The 12,358-nt window shown below is 55.1% G+C and overlaps 1 protein-coding gene across 3 annotated transcripts in view; it reads left to right on the forward strand.

Moving 5' to 3' along the window:
* TBCD (tubulin folding cofactor D) overlaps positions 1-12,358 on the forward strand; it is a 145,396-nt gene that overhangs the window by 90,903 nt on the left and 42,135 nt on the right. For all 3 annotated transcript variants that reach the window (XM_036910774.2, XM_057501898.1, XM_036910772.2), the window contains exons 15-18: positions 2,797-2,854; positions 7,365-7,394; positions 8,539-8,624; positions 11,770-11,850. In XM_036910774.2, the coding sequence (XP_036766669.2) occupies positions 2,797-2,854; positions 7,365-7,394; positions 8,539-8,624; positions 11,770-11,850 (255 nt within the window). The remainder of the gene's footprint in view (positions 1-2,796; positions 2,855-7,364; positions 7,395-8,538; positions 8,625-11,769; positions 11,851-12,358) is intronic.

A 12,358-nucleotide genomic window follows, 5' to 3' on the forward strand; every position in this document is an offset into this window, starting at 1 on the left:
GGTCCTCAGAGCCAGTAAAGGCGCACGGACGTTTCTTGTGTCAGATGCTAGAGGAGAGCAGAACTTCCTGTTAATCTCTCCCTAGGACAGTGATCTAGGGATGAGAAGAGGGGCCTTATTACTGTGTAAACACAACACTTCTTTTTCCACTGATTCTGAGAATACACTCAGAATAAAATGCAAGGTTTTTGAAGAACTGTGGTTCTGTGGCTTGTGGTTATTAAAAGTCACAATGTGTGTCTGTTTAATGATGTCTAAGATTTTATTAACAGAAGCCATAATGAGGTTGAAGTAGAGGCATTCTTAAAACATTTTTGCTAAAGATGATGGTCCTTTAGTTTTAAAAGCCTGGTATTTAAAAGCAGTCACACTTGGCTGCAGTTTGTGACATAATGAGACATTCAGAGAGCAGAAGGGAGTGACTTTCTGTTGTTGGAGTCTTGCTCAAGAAATTACTTTGAGCTTCAGCTGGTAAAGATGTGACAGAGCAGCCCAGACACTCACACCGGAGCTCCTGAAGTCTTGAGATATGTGGTTGCTTTTTAAAAAAATCCAATCATTTTGAATCATTCTCAGAAGTTCAGAAATAACCAGGCGCCTTCCCTGGAGCCCTCCACCAGCTCATCTTCTGTACCAACCCGAGCAGAGCGATGTGTGGCCTGGGAGCACCGGCGCCTGTGGGTGCTCCCCTGAGGGAACAGGGGTGGCTGAGGTGGGGTCTGTGAGGTTACTGCTGGGGATGCTTTGGGCTCTGTGACTACTTTGTCCTCTCCTCCGTCCACCACCCTGGGCGGCCAGCACCGTGTGGGCTTGGCCCCCCTCCCTACCCCTGCTTATGGAACTGCGTTTTGTCTGTTTGCCCTCAGGGGCATGTCCTCTGTCCTTGGGGCTGTCATCTGATTCTGGGGTTTATCTTGTTGCTCCGATGGCTTGTCTTGGAGCTGCTGCAGGTTGGCATCAGTGTCCTTTCAGCGGGGCTGTGCTCCTGTTTTGAACACTCTTGCTTTCTAGCCCAGCAGGGGCTCCAGGCTCTTTCCCCCTTGCTCTGGAGGCAGGAGTGTGTGTTTGTCTTAGCAGACGTGCTCCTGTACCCCGTGCTCGGCTGCCTAGCACCTGCGGCCTGGCCCACCCACCCCATGTGGTCATCATCTGCTCTGCACCCGCGTGCGGTGGCGTCAGCCTTGCTCACCCACACGCTTGTGAGGAGCATGCCCTGCTCAGGGAGAGCTCCAGTGAGTGTGCCCCCACCAGCTTCCCACGTCACCGGGTGTGGCCTGCTGTGTAACTCAGGCAAGGCCCCCAGGCATCCGGCCCATGCTCCCTTAGAGCTGCGTGCTGTGACTGTCACCCTGGTCAGGTGCAGTGGGCCATGCAGGGTGGGCCCCCAGCACAGGGCTGCCAGACGGGCTCCGTTACCACACCTCTCCTCAGCCCCCGACCCTTCGAGGTTGCCCAGCCCTGGCCACCACCTGTCTGTGTTTGGTCCCTATGGTTTTGCCACTTCTAGATGTCTTGTGAATAGAAACACACAACATATAGACTAGATGCTGGCGTCTTTTGCTTGGCAGCACCCATTTAAGCTTATCTGCTTTCGGTGAATTGCTGTTTTGGGGGAGGTCACTAGTCTGACAGGTTCTAGGCTGAGCCATGGGGTCGGCAGGGCCGGTTCCTTCAGGGCTCTTGGGGAGGGTCCTACTGCCCTTCCAGCCTCTAGCGGTTGCCCCATGTGGGTTCATGGCACCGGCTCCTCCTGCACAGCTGGGCCAGGTGAGTCCGTGTCACGTGGCTTCCCTTCCATTTCACCAGGCCCTGGGGCAGTACGGCACCTCCAGGGTCCAGCTGTTGGTAGCCTGCTCTCGGGAGGCCTGACTGCACCTGCAGGCCTAGCCCTCCAGGGGGAAGGAGCCCACCCACGGGTTCCCACCCACAGGGTGCGGACAGATATGGTGTGGCCGGAGGGACTGGTGGGACTCAGGAAGGTGGCACTGGGCAGAAGAACTGGAAGGTGGTGTGGGTGTGCCAAGGGGACTCCTGAGGCTCTGTGGGGAGGAGGCTGGAGATGTGGGGGCAGCGTGAGGCCCTGCCGTCGGTAGCAGGGAATGGGGCAGGCACTGTCCCTTTGAGGTGACCTCTGTGTCTGAAGCACCTTTTTGTTTTACAATGTTTCCTCTGTGGCTGATACGGACGTAGCTTCTCAAGTCATGTTTAGAATCGGCACTGCACCCATGCCTGCCCCAAGTCCTGTTTTCTGTTGTTACCAAGGCCGTGCATTCAGGTTTATCAGAAGGTGAAGTGTGATGCTCTCATGAAGAGAGATTTAAATGAAGCCTGGTGAACCGGGATCCGCCCTTCCTTCTGCGTGGCCATGGCCTCAGGGTCACAGCCAAGTTGTGCCAAGTCTGCAGGACTTGGCGTGTCACTGAGTGACTTGGCTGGCCAGTTCTGAAGGTGCTGGGTGTCGCCCTTGCAGGCCTCGGCTCTGACGGCCCGCACCCCTGCCTGTGCCCATTGCCTGCGGTGAGGCGTGGGCCTGCCCTGGAGCAGCCTCTGCCCTGCCTGTCTCCTGCCCTGTGACTTCCGGCCCCTAAGGTGCACCCTGGTGTGGCCCTCCTTGGGGTCAGGCTGGCCCTCCTCCCCCCAAACCCTAATGAGCTGTTTGCTACCATGTGCTGTAGGCTCGCGTGGGCTTCTGTAGGCGAGGAGCCCTGGGGAGCAAACGCGAGGCAGGCCCCCCGCCACGTGGGAAGGGTCTGTGCCTTGGGCACCCCCTGATTCGCCCTCTTCATCTTTTCTCAGCACGCTGGTGATTGCAGCGGTGTTTGACCGAAGCGTGAACTGCAGAAGAGCGGCCTCTGTGAGTGTCCCTGCTTGTTTCCTTTGTTACTGGGGTGGCTGGGCCCTGGGCTGTGACCACTCTGCTGGGAGGCTGTGGTGTCCGCATAGCAAGGGTCAGCCAGGGTCAGCTGGAGAGTGAGGGGCGCTACGCCAAGCCCAGGCAGCTGCGCGCTGGGAGCAGGGGCGCGTTTCCTGTGAGCCTGCAGTGCCGTCAGAAAGGGGGTGTGGTGGATTTCATTTGGTGGGACAGAATACAGTGTGTGGGTGGTGGGCCCGAGAGGATGGAGAGAGTGCCCGGAAGTGTCGGGTTGAAGGCCCCAGCCACCCTCCCTTTCCCCGCGCCCCTGCGGGGCAGCAGGCTTCCTTGTCTCGGAAGTGACCAAGCCCCTCCTGGCCAGGCAGGCAGGTGTGGAGATGGAGAGGGCCTTGCTGGGGAGGGAGCGCTCTGCCCCAGCTATGGAGGCTGGAAGCAGGTGTCGGTGTCGGCAGGAGAGTGGGTGCGTGTCTATGGGTTTGGTGGTAGCGGGTGAGGGAAGCAGCTGTGCCCAACAGGGCCCCGGGTCCAGGTGCGGCAGTGGGAGCTTGCGAGGCAGATGAGAGTGTGGTCTGCGCAGACCCTGGTGGCACGGCTGTGTGGCCCCTGCTGATGCGCACTTGGCGTAGCGCTTCTGTGAGGCAGCGGGCTTTGCAGAAGCGTGCGTGAGGCTCCAACGAGGTCATGGGCAGGCGCGCCTCAAAGTCAGGGTTCTGGCGCATCGCTGTTTGCTGGGGGCTTCTGGTAGCTCACTGCTGCACTCGGACCCCCACGCTTCCTGAACGCGCGCTGGCAGAGCCTGCATCACGCTGGGGGCGCGTCTGCCCCGTGGACAGCCAGGCCGCCATGAGCTCACGTGTGGGCATCACTAGGGTCACACTCAGGGCCCATACTTAGCGGTGAGGGTGGCAGTGCAGGTGGTGGCTTGGGCAGGACCTGGCTCAGGTGGCAGAGGGCAGGTGGCAGGTAGTGGCTTGGCTGTCTAGGCGAGGTGCACCAGAGCACGGGATGGGGAACTTCCACAGCGCCAGCTGCAGGGGTTTCCCCCTGCTTGTGCAGAACTTCCTGCAGAGGGAGCCCCATGCTCTCAGTCTGCCCAGTCTCGTCTGGCCATGGCTTCTGTGTCCCAGGCTGAGTCAGCTCACCCCCTACGCTTTCCAGTGCCCAGCCCCACTTGTTGGCCTGTGGGATATGGACCCAGGTCCTGGGCCCTCCCTGCAGATGCCCTCGGCCGGTCCCTCTGAGGCTGTGTAGGGCTGTGGCCTTTGGGTCCATTAGGGAGATGTAGAGAGTGGGAGCCTTCGCTTTGCCGTGGCTGCTGGTTTGACCTTGAGTGGCAGGCCTGGGGTGGGATGTTCCTCGCCGTCTCGACAGGCAGGGTCTTGTCATCCATGAATAAATAAGAGCTTGCATTTTCCTCTGGGTCTTGGTGCCTGGTTGTGCTGATAAAAGGGGCTGGAGGCCACTGCAGGGCCGTGTTGGAGTAGACGTCCTGGGGAACGCGCCCCTCCTGTCGCCACTCTGGATGGCATTGGCGTTAGGTGTTTGGTAGATGCCCTTCAGCAGGTTGAGGATATCTGCTGGTTTTTGGGAAGTGGAGTGATCATTGTCAGAGTTTGAGGTGGCTGTGTGGTTTTTGGCTATGTTCTGAGACAGTATCGCAGTGATTGGCCTTCAGGGAGGAAGCCGCTGATCCCCGTTTGCCATGGGGTGGCCCTTCTGTGTGTGCAGCGGGATCTGGTTTGCCAGAGAAAGTTGAGTGTTTCCATAAGGGATGCTAGTCTGTGGTTCTCACTGGTGTGTTGTTTCTCTTCAGCTCAGAACAAGGGAGATCTGGTTCCGTGGGCAGAGCTGGGCTCCTGGAAGGAGTCCTAAGTGATGGACCTTTCTGTTTTAACTGTTTGGTAGAAGTTGCCGGAGAGCCCCGTGCACCCGTTCTGGTTTCTGTTTCTTTAGAAATAGTTGAATTGCTCAGTTTCTTCACTTGCTGGGGATCTGCTCAGCTTTCCTCTTTCCTCTGGTGGAGGAATCTCTCCATTTCATCTGAGTTGCCCAGTTGCAGCTGCGGCGCGGTGGGCCTGTCTGCTGCTGCGTGTTCTGTCTGTCACATCGTGCGGCACTGAGAGGAGGATTCTGGGTGGTTCCCAGCCTGGGACCCCGGCCCTCCCGCTTGCTCCTCTGCCTCCCACACTCATATGTGCCGGCACACGGGGCCTCGGCGCCTGCCTGTGAGCATGTGGCTGGCCCTCTGGTTCTGGGCAGGGAAGCGTTGGGCCCTCCAGCAAGTGGCGGTGCCCTTAATGAGCAGTACGGGAGTGTGCGGTGTGCCCCCGTGCGGGAAGCAGCAGCAGTTAGGACAGCTCACCACCCCTAGGCTCCTCGGGACAGAGGAACCGCCCAGTTCTCTTTTTTTAAGCTCTGTGGGCTCGTTTTCCTGGGTCTGGGGCAAGGGGTGAGCCCAAGACACAGGCAGGGTGCTGTACACCCTGGTTCCTTGACGGCCTGCGGGGCCACATAGGGAACCCTTGCATTTTGTTGTATTTCACGCCCTGGGGACCTGCATCCCCTGACGCCCCTGCCTTCTCCTGGTTGTCACGCTGCTGCTGGCTGAACCGCTTGTGTGTTAAGGGCTCCAGGTGGTTTCCGGTTTGGGACAATTAGGGATTATGCTGCTGTGAGCATCCTCATACGGGATTTTGTGGGAACAAAATTTCTGTATCTCTGGGAAGTGCCGGGAGTGCGTCTGTGGGTCCACAGAGTTGGTGCCTGCCTCTGAAAGGAAGTGAGTGCTATGCCTTCCCCAGGGGGCTGCTTTGTCCCCCGGCAGCCATTGGGCCCCGTTGACTGGAGGCCCCCAGCACTGGGAGCTGTCCCTGTTTCTGTGTTAAGTGTCCTGAGGTGTGTGGTGCCACCTCAGCGTGGTTTAGCTTGCATCTCTCCTGGCTGGGATGGTGGTGTGTGCCACCTGTCTGTCCTCTGGCAAATTGTTTGGGTCTTTTGCCTGTCTCATGGCCTGTCTGCAGCTGCCCCGGGTGTGATGTCCTTTCCGTGGGAGGTCAGGTGCAGCTCCGCTCCAGCCTGTGGCCGTCTTTCCATCCAGAGCAAGAGATTTTGTCCTGTTGAGACCCAGCTTATCAGTCTTTTCTTTCATGGATCATGTTTTGGTGTCAAAGGCTGAGACCTCATCACCGAGCCCTAGATGTCAGGGCTCTCTCCTGTTGTCGCCATCGGTGCCGTGACTGTGCCGTGGTCCCTGCAGCTGCCCAGTAGCCTCCCACGTCTTCTCCCTTTCCAGGACTGTTTGCCTGTTCCAAGGCTTATGCGCCTAGATCTCTTGTTACTGTTTATCTCTTTGATGTCATGAGAATAGTAAGTGTGTTCCTGAGGACCATGTGTCTCATAAGCTGGTGTCTTTTTCCTGTTGCCTTTTGGTTGGTTTCATTTTTGTTTTTTTCTTTAATGAATTTTTTGCACAAGGTACAAAACAGTATACAGCAAAATTCAAGTGTCCCTCCTCCCAGTCTCACAGCTGCTCCAAGTCACCAGTGAAATGCCTCTGCTGTGCCCACCCCTGGCCCTGGCCACCAAGATCGTGGTCCTGGGCACAGCCTGCATTTCTGGTTTTCTGCCAGATATGGTGGACATGCAGTTAAACACTGTGGGGTCAGGAACACAGACCCTGGGGTTCTCTGGGTTTCAGTTTTCTTGATTTCCTTTTGCCCACCGGTGCACACTCCTCCCAGTGCCTGCAGGTAAATGATGACATCATACCTGAAACAAAATCCGTGGGGGTCATGACCGTGCTGACCTTACTCCCAGAAAGCTCCTGGCACACACCCCGGTGCGGGCTGTGTTGGCAGCTGTCGGCTGTGGCTGCACACAGGCCCAGCAGTTGTCGCCACTCACACGGCCTGTCTGCCTGGCTGTCTCCACAGGGCAGGGTGAAGGCGGAGGACGAGGAAGGGCTGGGTGGTGAGGCGGCATTCTGAGGAAGGTCGCCAGCCCTTTCTGTTCTGACCCGTGAGTGGTCCTTCTTGGGCCTGTGTTCGAGATTTGGCGGTTGGCCGAGTGGCCCCTGGGGAAGGTCGCAGGAGGAGACTGCGCCACCCACGTGTGTGCCAGCCCCTGAGCTGTGTCGTGTCACAGCGATCCCAGGAAGACGATCTGGGTGTTGGGCTTTCTCTAACTGATGATTCGGCTCTCTTCCCCTTTTCCTGTCTGGGGCCTCAGATGGGCATCGGCAGCTGGAGGCCACTGTGCAGGAGGTGTCTGACTTTATAAACTCAGATTCTTAAACTGTGGTTTTAAAAAGCACTAGGACAGGAGAACAGAATGACAAACAGCCTTGAGGCTCTGGTCAGCCAACAATGAGGGCTTTTATTTAAGAGATGAAGCTGTGGGCTGCTTGTGCTGTACGGGTTTGTTCTGAGTTCATCTCCTGATGTCCCACAACGTGCAGACCTTGCTTACGCCGTGTGTTCTCTCTGTCCCTTAGGCTGCTTTCCAGGAGAATGTGGGAAGACAGGTATGGTCACTTTTAAGAATCTTCATGCCTAAAGCTTCCTGTGGAGTTAGCAGTAGAAATATTCAAAGCTACAAGCCTAGTATTTTTCTGCACTTAGTTGTGGGTAAAGAATTTACCAGAATAAGCTAATACTTAACCCAGTGACTTCTGGTCACAATTCATTTACAAATGTGACTCAGGTGAGTATTGGCGCACGTTTTAAATAATCAGTAGTGTGTTTTACGGGACACCTGAACATTTAAGTAATTTTACACACAAACACCAGAAATCAGCACTGTATGTGCTGCCGAGGGCCACTGAGTTCAGCGGTTGCCTTCGGCTGCTAGAGGCGGGTGGAAGGAGGACGCGGCTTCACAGGGACAGGGAGGCAACTGCTGCAGGTCCCACATGTGGGCGGGAGCCAGCCCCCGGAAGCGCCACCCACAGCCCATCCTGGTGCCAGCCAGCATCACTGTGCCCCGACCCTGAGGCCTTTCTGACATCTCCTGAATGGTTGATGGCCGTAAGGCTCTCACTCCCTCGTTGGAAGTTTGTCATTTATATATTTTTAGAAAACCGTTTTGTTCCCAGTTGTCTAATAGTCTTACCAGAGAAATGTGGATAATAGCTTGCAAACTTTGGGGCCGCCTCAGCTGGGAGAGGGTCCGGAGGTGGGCTGCCCTTCCCCAACTCCCCATTTCTGCACCTGCTCTGGGTGTTGACTATCGAGCCCCCATGCAGTGCCTCCCAGCAGCTGTCCTGTCAGCTGGCCAATGGGCATTTGTTGCACGTGTCTCATGGGCCAGGCGCGGTCCTCATGGTGGGTGCTGGGCTCCTGCTTACACAGGGCACAGGCTGAACCCAACTGGCAGCTTTAATACTGGTGAAACCTGGTGTCTTTTTATGGTGTGTGGTTGGAAAAAGGTCTCTTAAAACATTTAAAGTTGGTTCAAATGCTTTTGGTGCAGTGTGCAGCCCGGGCGGGTGGTCAGGGTGGCCTGGTGAAAGTCCTGTGTGAGCAATGTAAGTAGCACGTGGTTTCAGCTGCCCATTTGTGTCATGACTCTTCCTTCTGAATATGAGTGTGTGTGAGTGTGACCAGTGAACTTCTGGTAACGGCTCCAGTCACCCAGATCATGTCCATCTCCCCCTGCCTTTTCTTCAGGGCTCTTTCCCTCATGGAATCGAGGTCCTGACCGCAGCGGACTATTTTGCTGTTGGTAACAGATCTAACTGTTTCCTGGTTATAAGGTAAGTTTTTAATATTCATCACAGAATATAACATTCTCTTTGGCTTAGATGTCAAAAATCAGTTTCCACCATTTTCTTTCTACATCCTGGAAGGTCCACTAAGAATACATATAACTTAGGTGTGAAAAGTTAAAAATGAACTAGGACTGTTAGCCAGACTCGAGTCTGACGCTGTCAGGTAGAGTGCGGCCCAGTTCCGCTTCTGTAGCATGCGGGGACGTGCAGGCTGGCGAGAAGGCCAGGAGCAGGGGCGGCCTGGCAGAGTGGGGTCTGATGGTGGGGGGGCTTGCTCCATTTTTAAGGGGGCGGTGAATGGTTTCAAGCTTGCGAATTGGGCTCGAACACTTTCTCTGCGAATCATTTTTTCTTGAGCTGCCCTGTTTTATTGGTGCTGTTCCTCTTGGGGGTGTGGTCTTGCTTGGAGAACAGCCATAGGCCAGAACCGCACTGCCTTCTGTGCAGCAGCTCTTCTGTGGGATGTCAGAGCACATTGAATTTCTCAGAATGAAAGCTTGGATTAGAAGTGGCTGCCGTTTTCTGTTTCAGTAATAGTGTTTCCCATCTGCAGTCATCTCCAGGCTGTTACTGGGATGAGGAAGAAGTCATGTCAAGGTGTAAATATTTAGTATCCCTAACTGTACTTTGCAGAAGTCACACCAGATCTTTACTTACTGGGGGTCGCTGCACTTGTATGTTATTAACCCCTTGTGACACCGCCACATAAAGGGCAGGTTTTGTGAAGTGATTTACTTGCCTTGAGTTGGGAGAAGAAATGTGATTACTGACCATTGTATGTCCAAGGCTGGGCAGAAATCAGCGTTTCCCCATAACCAGCATAGGCAGATTTAAAAGTACATATATAGCATTTGGCCTCTTTCCCAAAAAGAATTTTTGACCCAATGTACCATTTGTATTTTTGGCACCCTTTCCATCTTTTTCCCAGCAGGTAAAGGCCTCTGCCTTACCAGCTCTTTCCGGTGTTCCTTCTGTCTCCTCAATATTTGAATGTGTATTTTATGTGGAGAATCTACCACCCTTCCCCAGACAGCTTCTCCTCTTGAAGGTGGTTTCTCTGCCCGCTTCCCTAGGGTCTGGGTGGCTCTGGGTGCCGGCCTGGGGCCCTTGGTGATGCAGGACTGGGAATCATGTCCTGGCCCCGTACCGGCAGCTTCCCCCTCCCCGACCTGCTGCTCTGACCTGCCCCTGTGCAGTCGTCGCCTCAGCAGGGGAGGGGCGGGGCACTCAGCCCACCTACGCAAGGCCTCCACTGCACGTCCTTTCCTGTCCAGACCCACCCATCACTGCCCTGACTCCCCCAAAATCAAACCACGTAGCACCTGTGCCCATGCACCCCTGCTCTCCCCATGTATGCATGTGTGCCCACATGCGCCCGTGCTCACCCCTTGTATGCACCTGTGTGTGCCTAGTACCCCTGGTCACCTGTGTACACATGTGTGTACATTTACCCACATGTGCCCTTCCTGACCCCATGTACACTTGCAGTTGTGCTCCCCCAGGATATGTGAAATCAGGTTTTCCCCCTTGGCTATCTTCAGTTGCTTTGTGTCTCAGCTGCTGTGCAATACATGTGGATGATACTAAGTCTGTGGCAGGGTTGTGCTGATGACGTGGCAGTTTCAGGCAGTGTGTAAGAATTGGGTGCTTTAGAGGTGTGGAGTGGAGTTGGTGCCTGTGTGTGTGGGGTGGGATTCAGAAGGTGCAGGCGATGCTTGGGAACCTAGCCTGGCTCACCTGGCTCCCAGGGGCCCTCTGTCATCACTCCCCTTCTTCCCTGGAGACGTGACTCCTGTGCGTGTGGCCTGCTGGCCTCCCTACTGTCCATGCCAGTGGTGGCACGCACAGCATGAGGCAGGGCAGTGTAAGTGCTCAGCACCGTGGTCGGTCACACAGTGGCGTTTGGCTGCAAGAAGCGGAGGCAGCTCTGTGTAGGCTCCATGTCAGAACATATGTGTTACGTGCTTCACGTGGCACACAGTGCTCGTGCTTCTTGCCTGTGTGCAGGTGCAGAGTGTCCTGTGGTCACAACAGTGTGAAGCATGTGTTGGGGTCTGGCATTTCCCACCTTGTAGCCACACCCGATAGGCCACCAGAGCGGAGCAGCTGTGCAAAAGGCCTGTGCACTGTCCGTTTCCTGGACTACGCTGTGGCTGTGCAGAGAGGCTGGCCAAGTGTTGTGCCAGGCGCTCCCAGTGCCTCCAGCAGTGGCTGCAAACCCGTAGCTTGGGCAGCCTCGGAGGGCAGAGGTTTTCTCTCCACTCCCCGTGGGACTGAGGCTGGAGGGCCCCCCACCTGCTGGAACTGTTTTCTGTGACCTGTCTGATATTTTTCCTACTGGGTAGTGCTATTTTCTTACTGATTTAAAAGAACTCCTTTATTTTAAAGAAGTCTCCTGTTTGTGAAAACAGCTGTCTTTCGACCTTGTTTATGTTGTGTTTCCCCTGGCAGACTTTTTTCTTCTTGGTTATGTGTCTGAATGTGCCAGTCCTCTCATGGCTCCTGGGTTTTGAGTCATAATTAGAAAGGCCTGTCCTACCTGGAGGTCATTTAAAAAAATTCACTCATGGCATTTTCAAGAGATGTGACTTTTTTTTAAAGGTGTAATTTACAGTCCACCCGCTGTCCCTGGATTAGGTGTAGTTCAGCAGGACGGCCCAGCGTCCTCATCGAGATGCGGAGGCCCACTGCCTCGGGGCCAGGGACTGCCCTGCCCACTGCCGCAGATGGCCGGTGCCTTTCATAGACTCACACAGACGCATCACCAAGTGTGTGCCCTGTGTCAGGCTTTTTGCATGTGGCATGAGGCCTCGAGGCGCCGTGTGTCACTGGCTTGTTCCCTTCTGAGCCGTCCTGTGGCTCTGGCAGGTCACCTGGTAGCTCACCTGCTGCAGAAAGGTCATTTCGAGCTTTGGCTCTGGTGAATAAAGCTGCTGTGAACACTTAGAAGTTCTAATGTGGGCATTTTTCTTCATTTCTCTTAGGCGCCTACTTACAAGGGAATTTCTGCGCTTCCGCCTTTATCAGAACCTGCCGGGTGGTTCTGAAAGCGTGCCACCGTCTCACAATCTCTCCCCGTGTGCGAGCCCCCACCCGCACCCTCACGCTCTCCCGATGTTGTCTTTTTCAGCACGTTTATTGCTGGTTTTCCTGAGTACACGCAGCCAATGATAGACCACCTGGTGACCATGAAGATCAACCACTGGGATGGGTAGGTTTCGGGCTTTCATGTTTGTCTAATTAGCAATGTATTTTCTTAGCTTGTCTGTGAAATGAGATTTCGTATTTTTGTCCCCGAAGAAGAGATTAAATTGAGCATGTTACCGTGAGTATATTTTCTCATTGTAGATTTCCTACTTTAAATAACTTCTGAGAAGTAATGTAAGCCCCAGTCCTCACTCCTGGCATGTTGGCTCCTAGCCTGCATCCTGCCTGCCGAGCGTGGCAGTGCCCCCACACGATGCTCTCGAGGGTGCAGGTCAGGCTGCCTGTCCCCTCAGGGCACTGCTCCCACCCAAACTCTTGTGCTCTGCATCCGTCGGTTGACACCATATCTTCTGGAAGCTGAGCAGGCTTTGCTGGCTTCCCTAACTATGCAGCAGTTTCCAGGTATCATAGTGTTCTCTGGGCTGTAAGGTGAATCTCTTTAAGGGGAGGCTGTGTAGTGCAGAGCAGGGCGAGAGCTGTCCACTGTGTCGGTGCCTCTGGGAAGGTGAGGT

This window comes from Manis pentadactyla, chromosome 4 (genome assembly GCF_030020395.1).
Source record: "Manis pentadactyla isolate mManPen7 chromosome 4, mManPen7.hap1, whole genome shotgun sequence".
In the NCBI taxonomy this organism is placed as follows: domain Eukaryota; kingdom Metazoa; phylum Chordata; class Mammalia; order Pholidota; family Manidae; genus Manis; species Manis pentadactyla.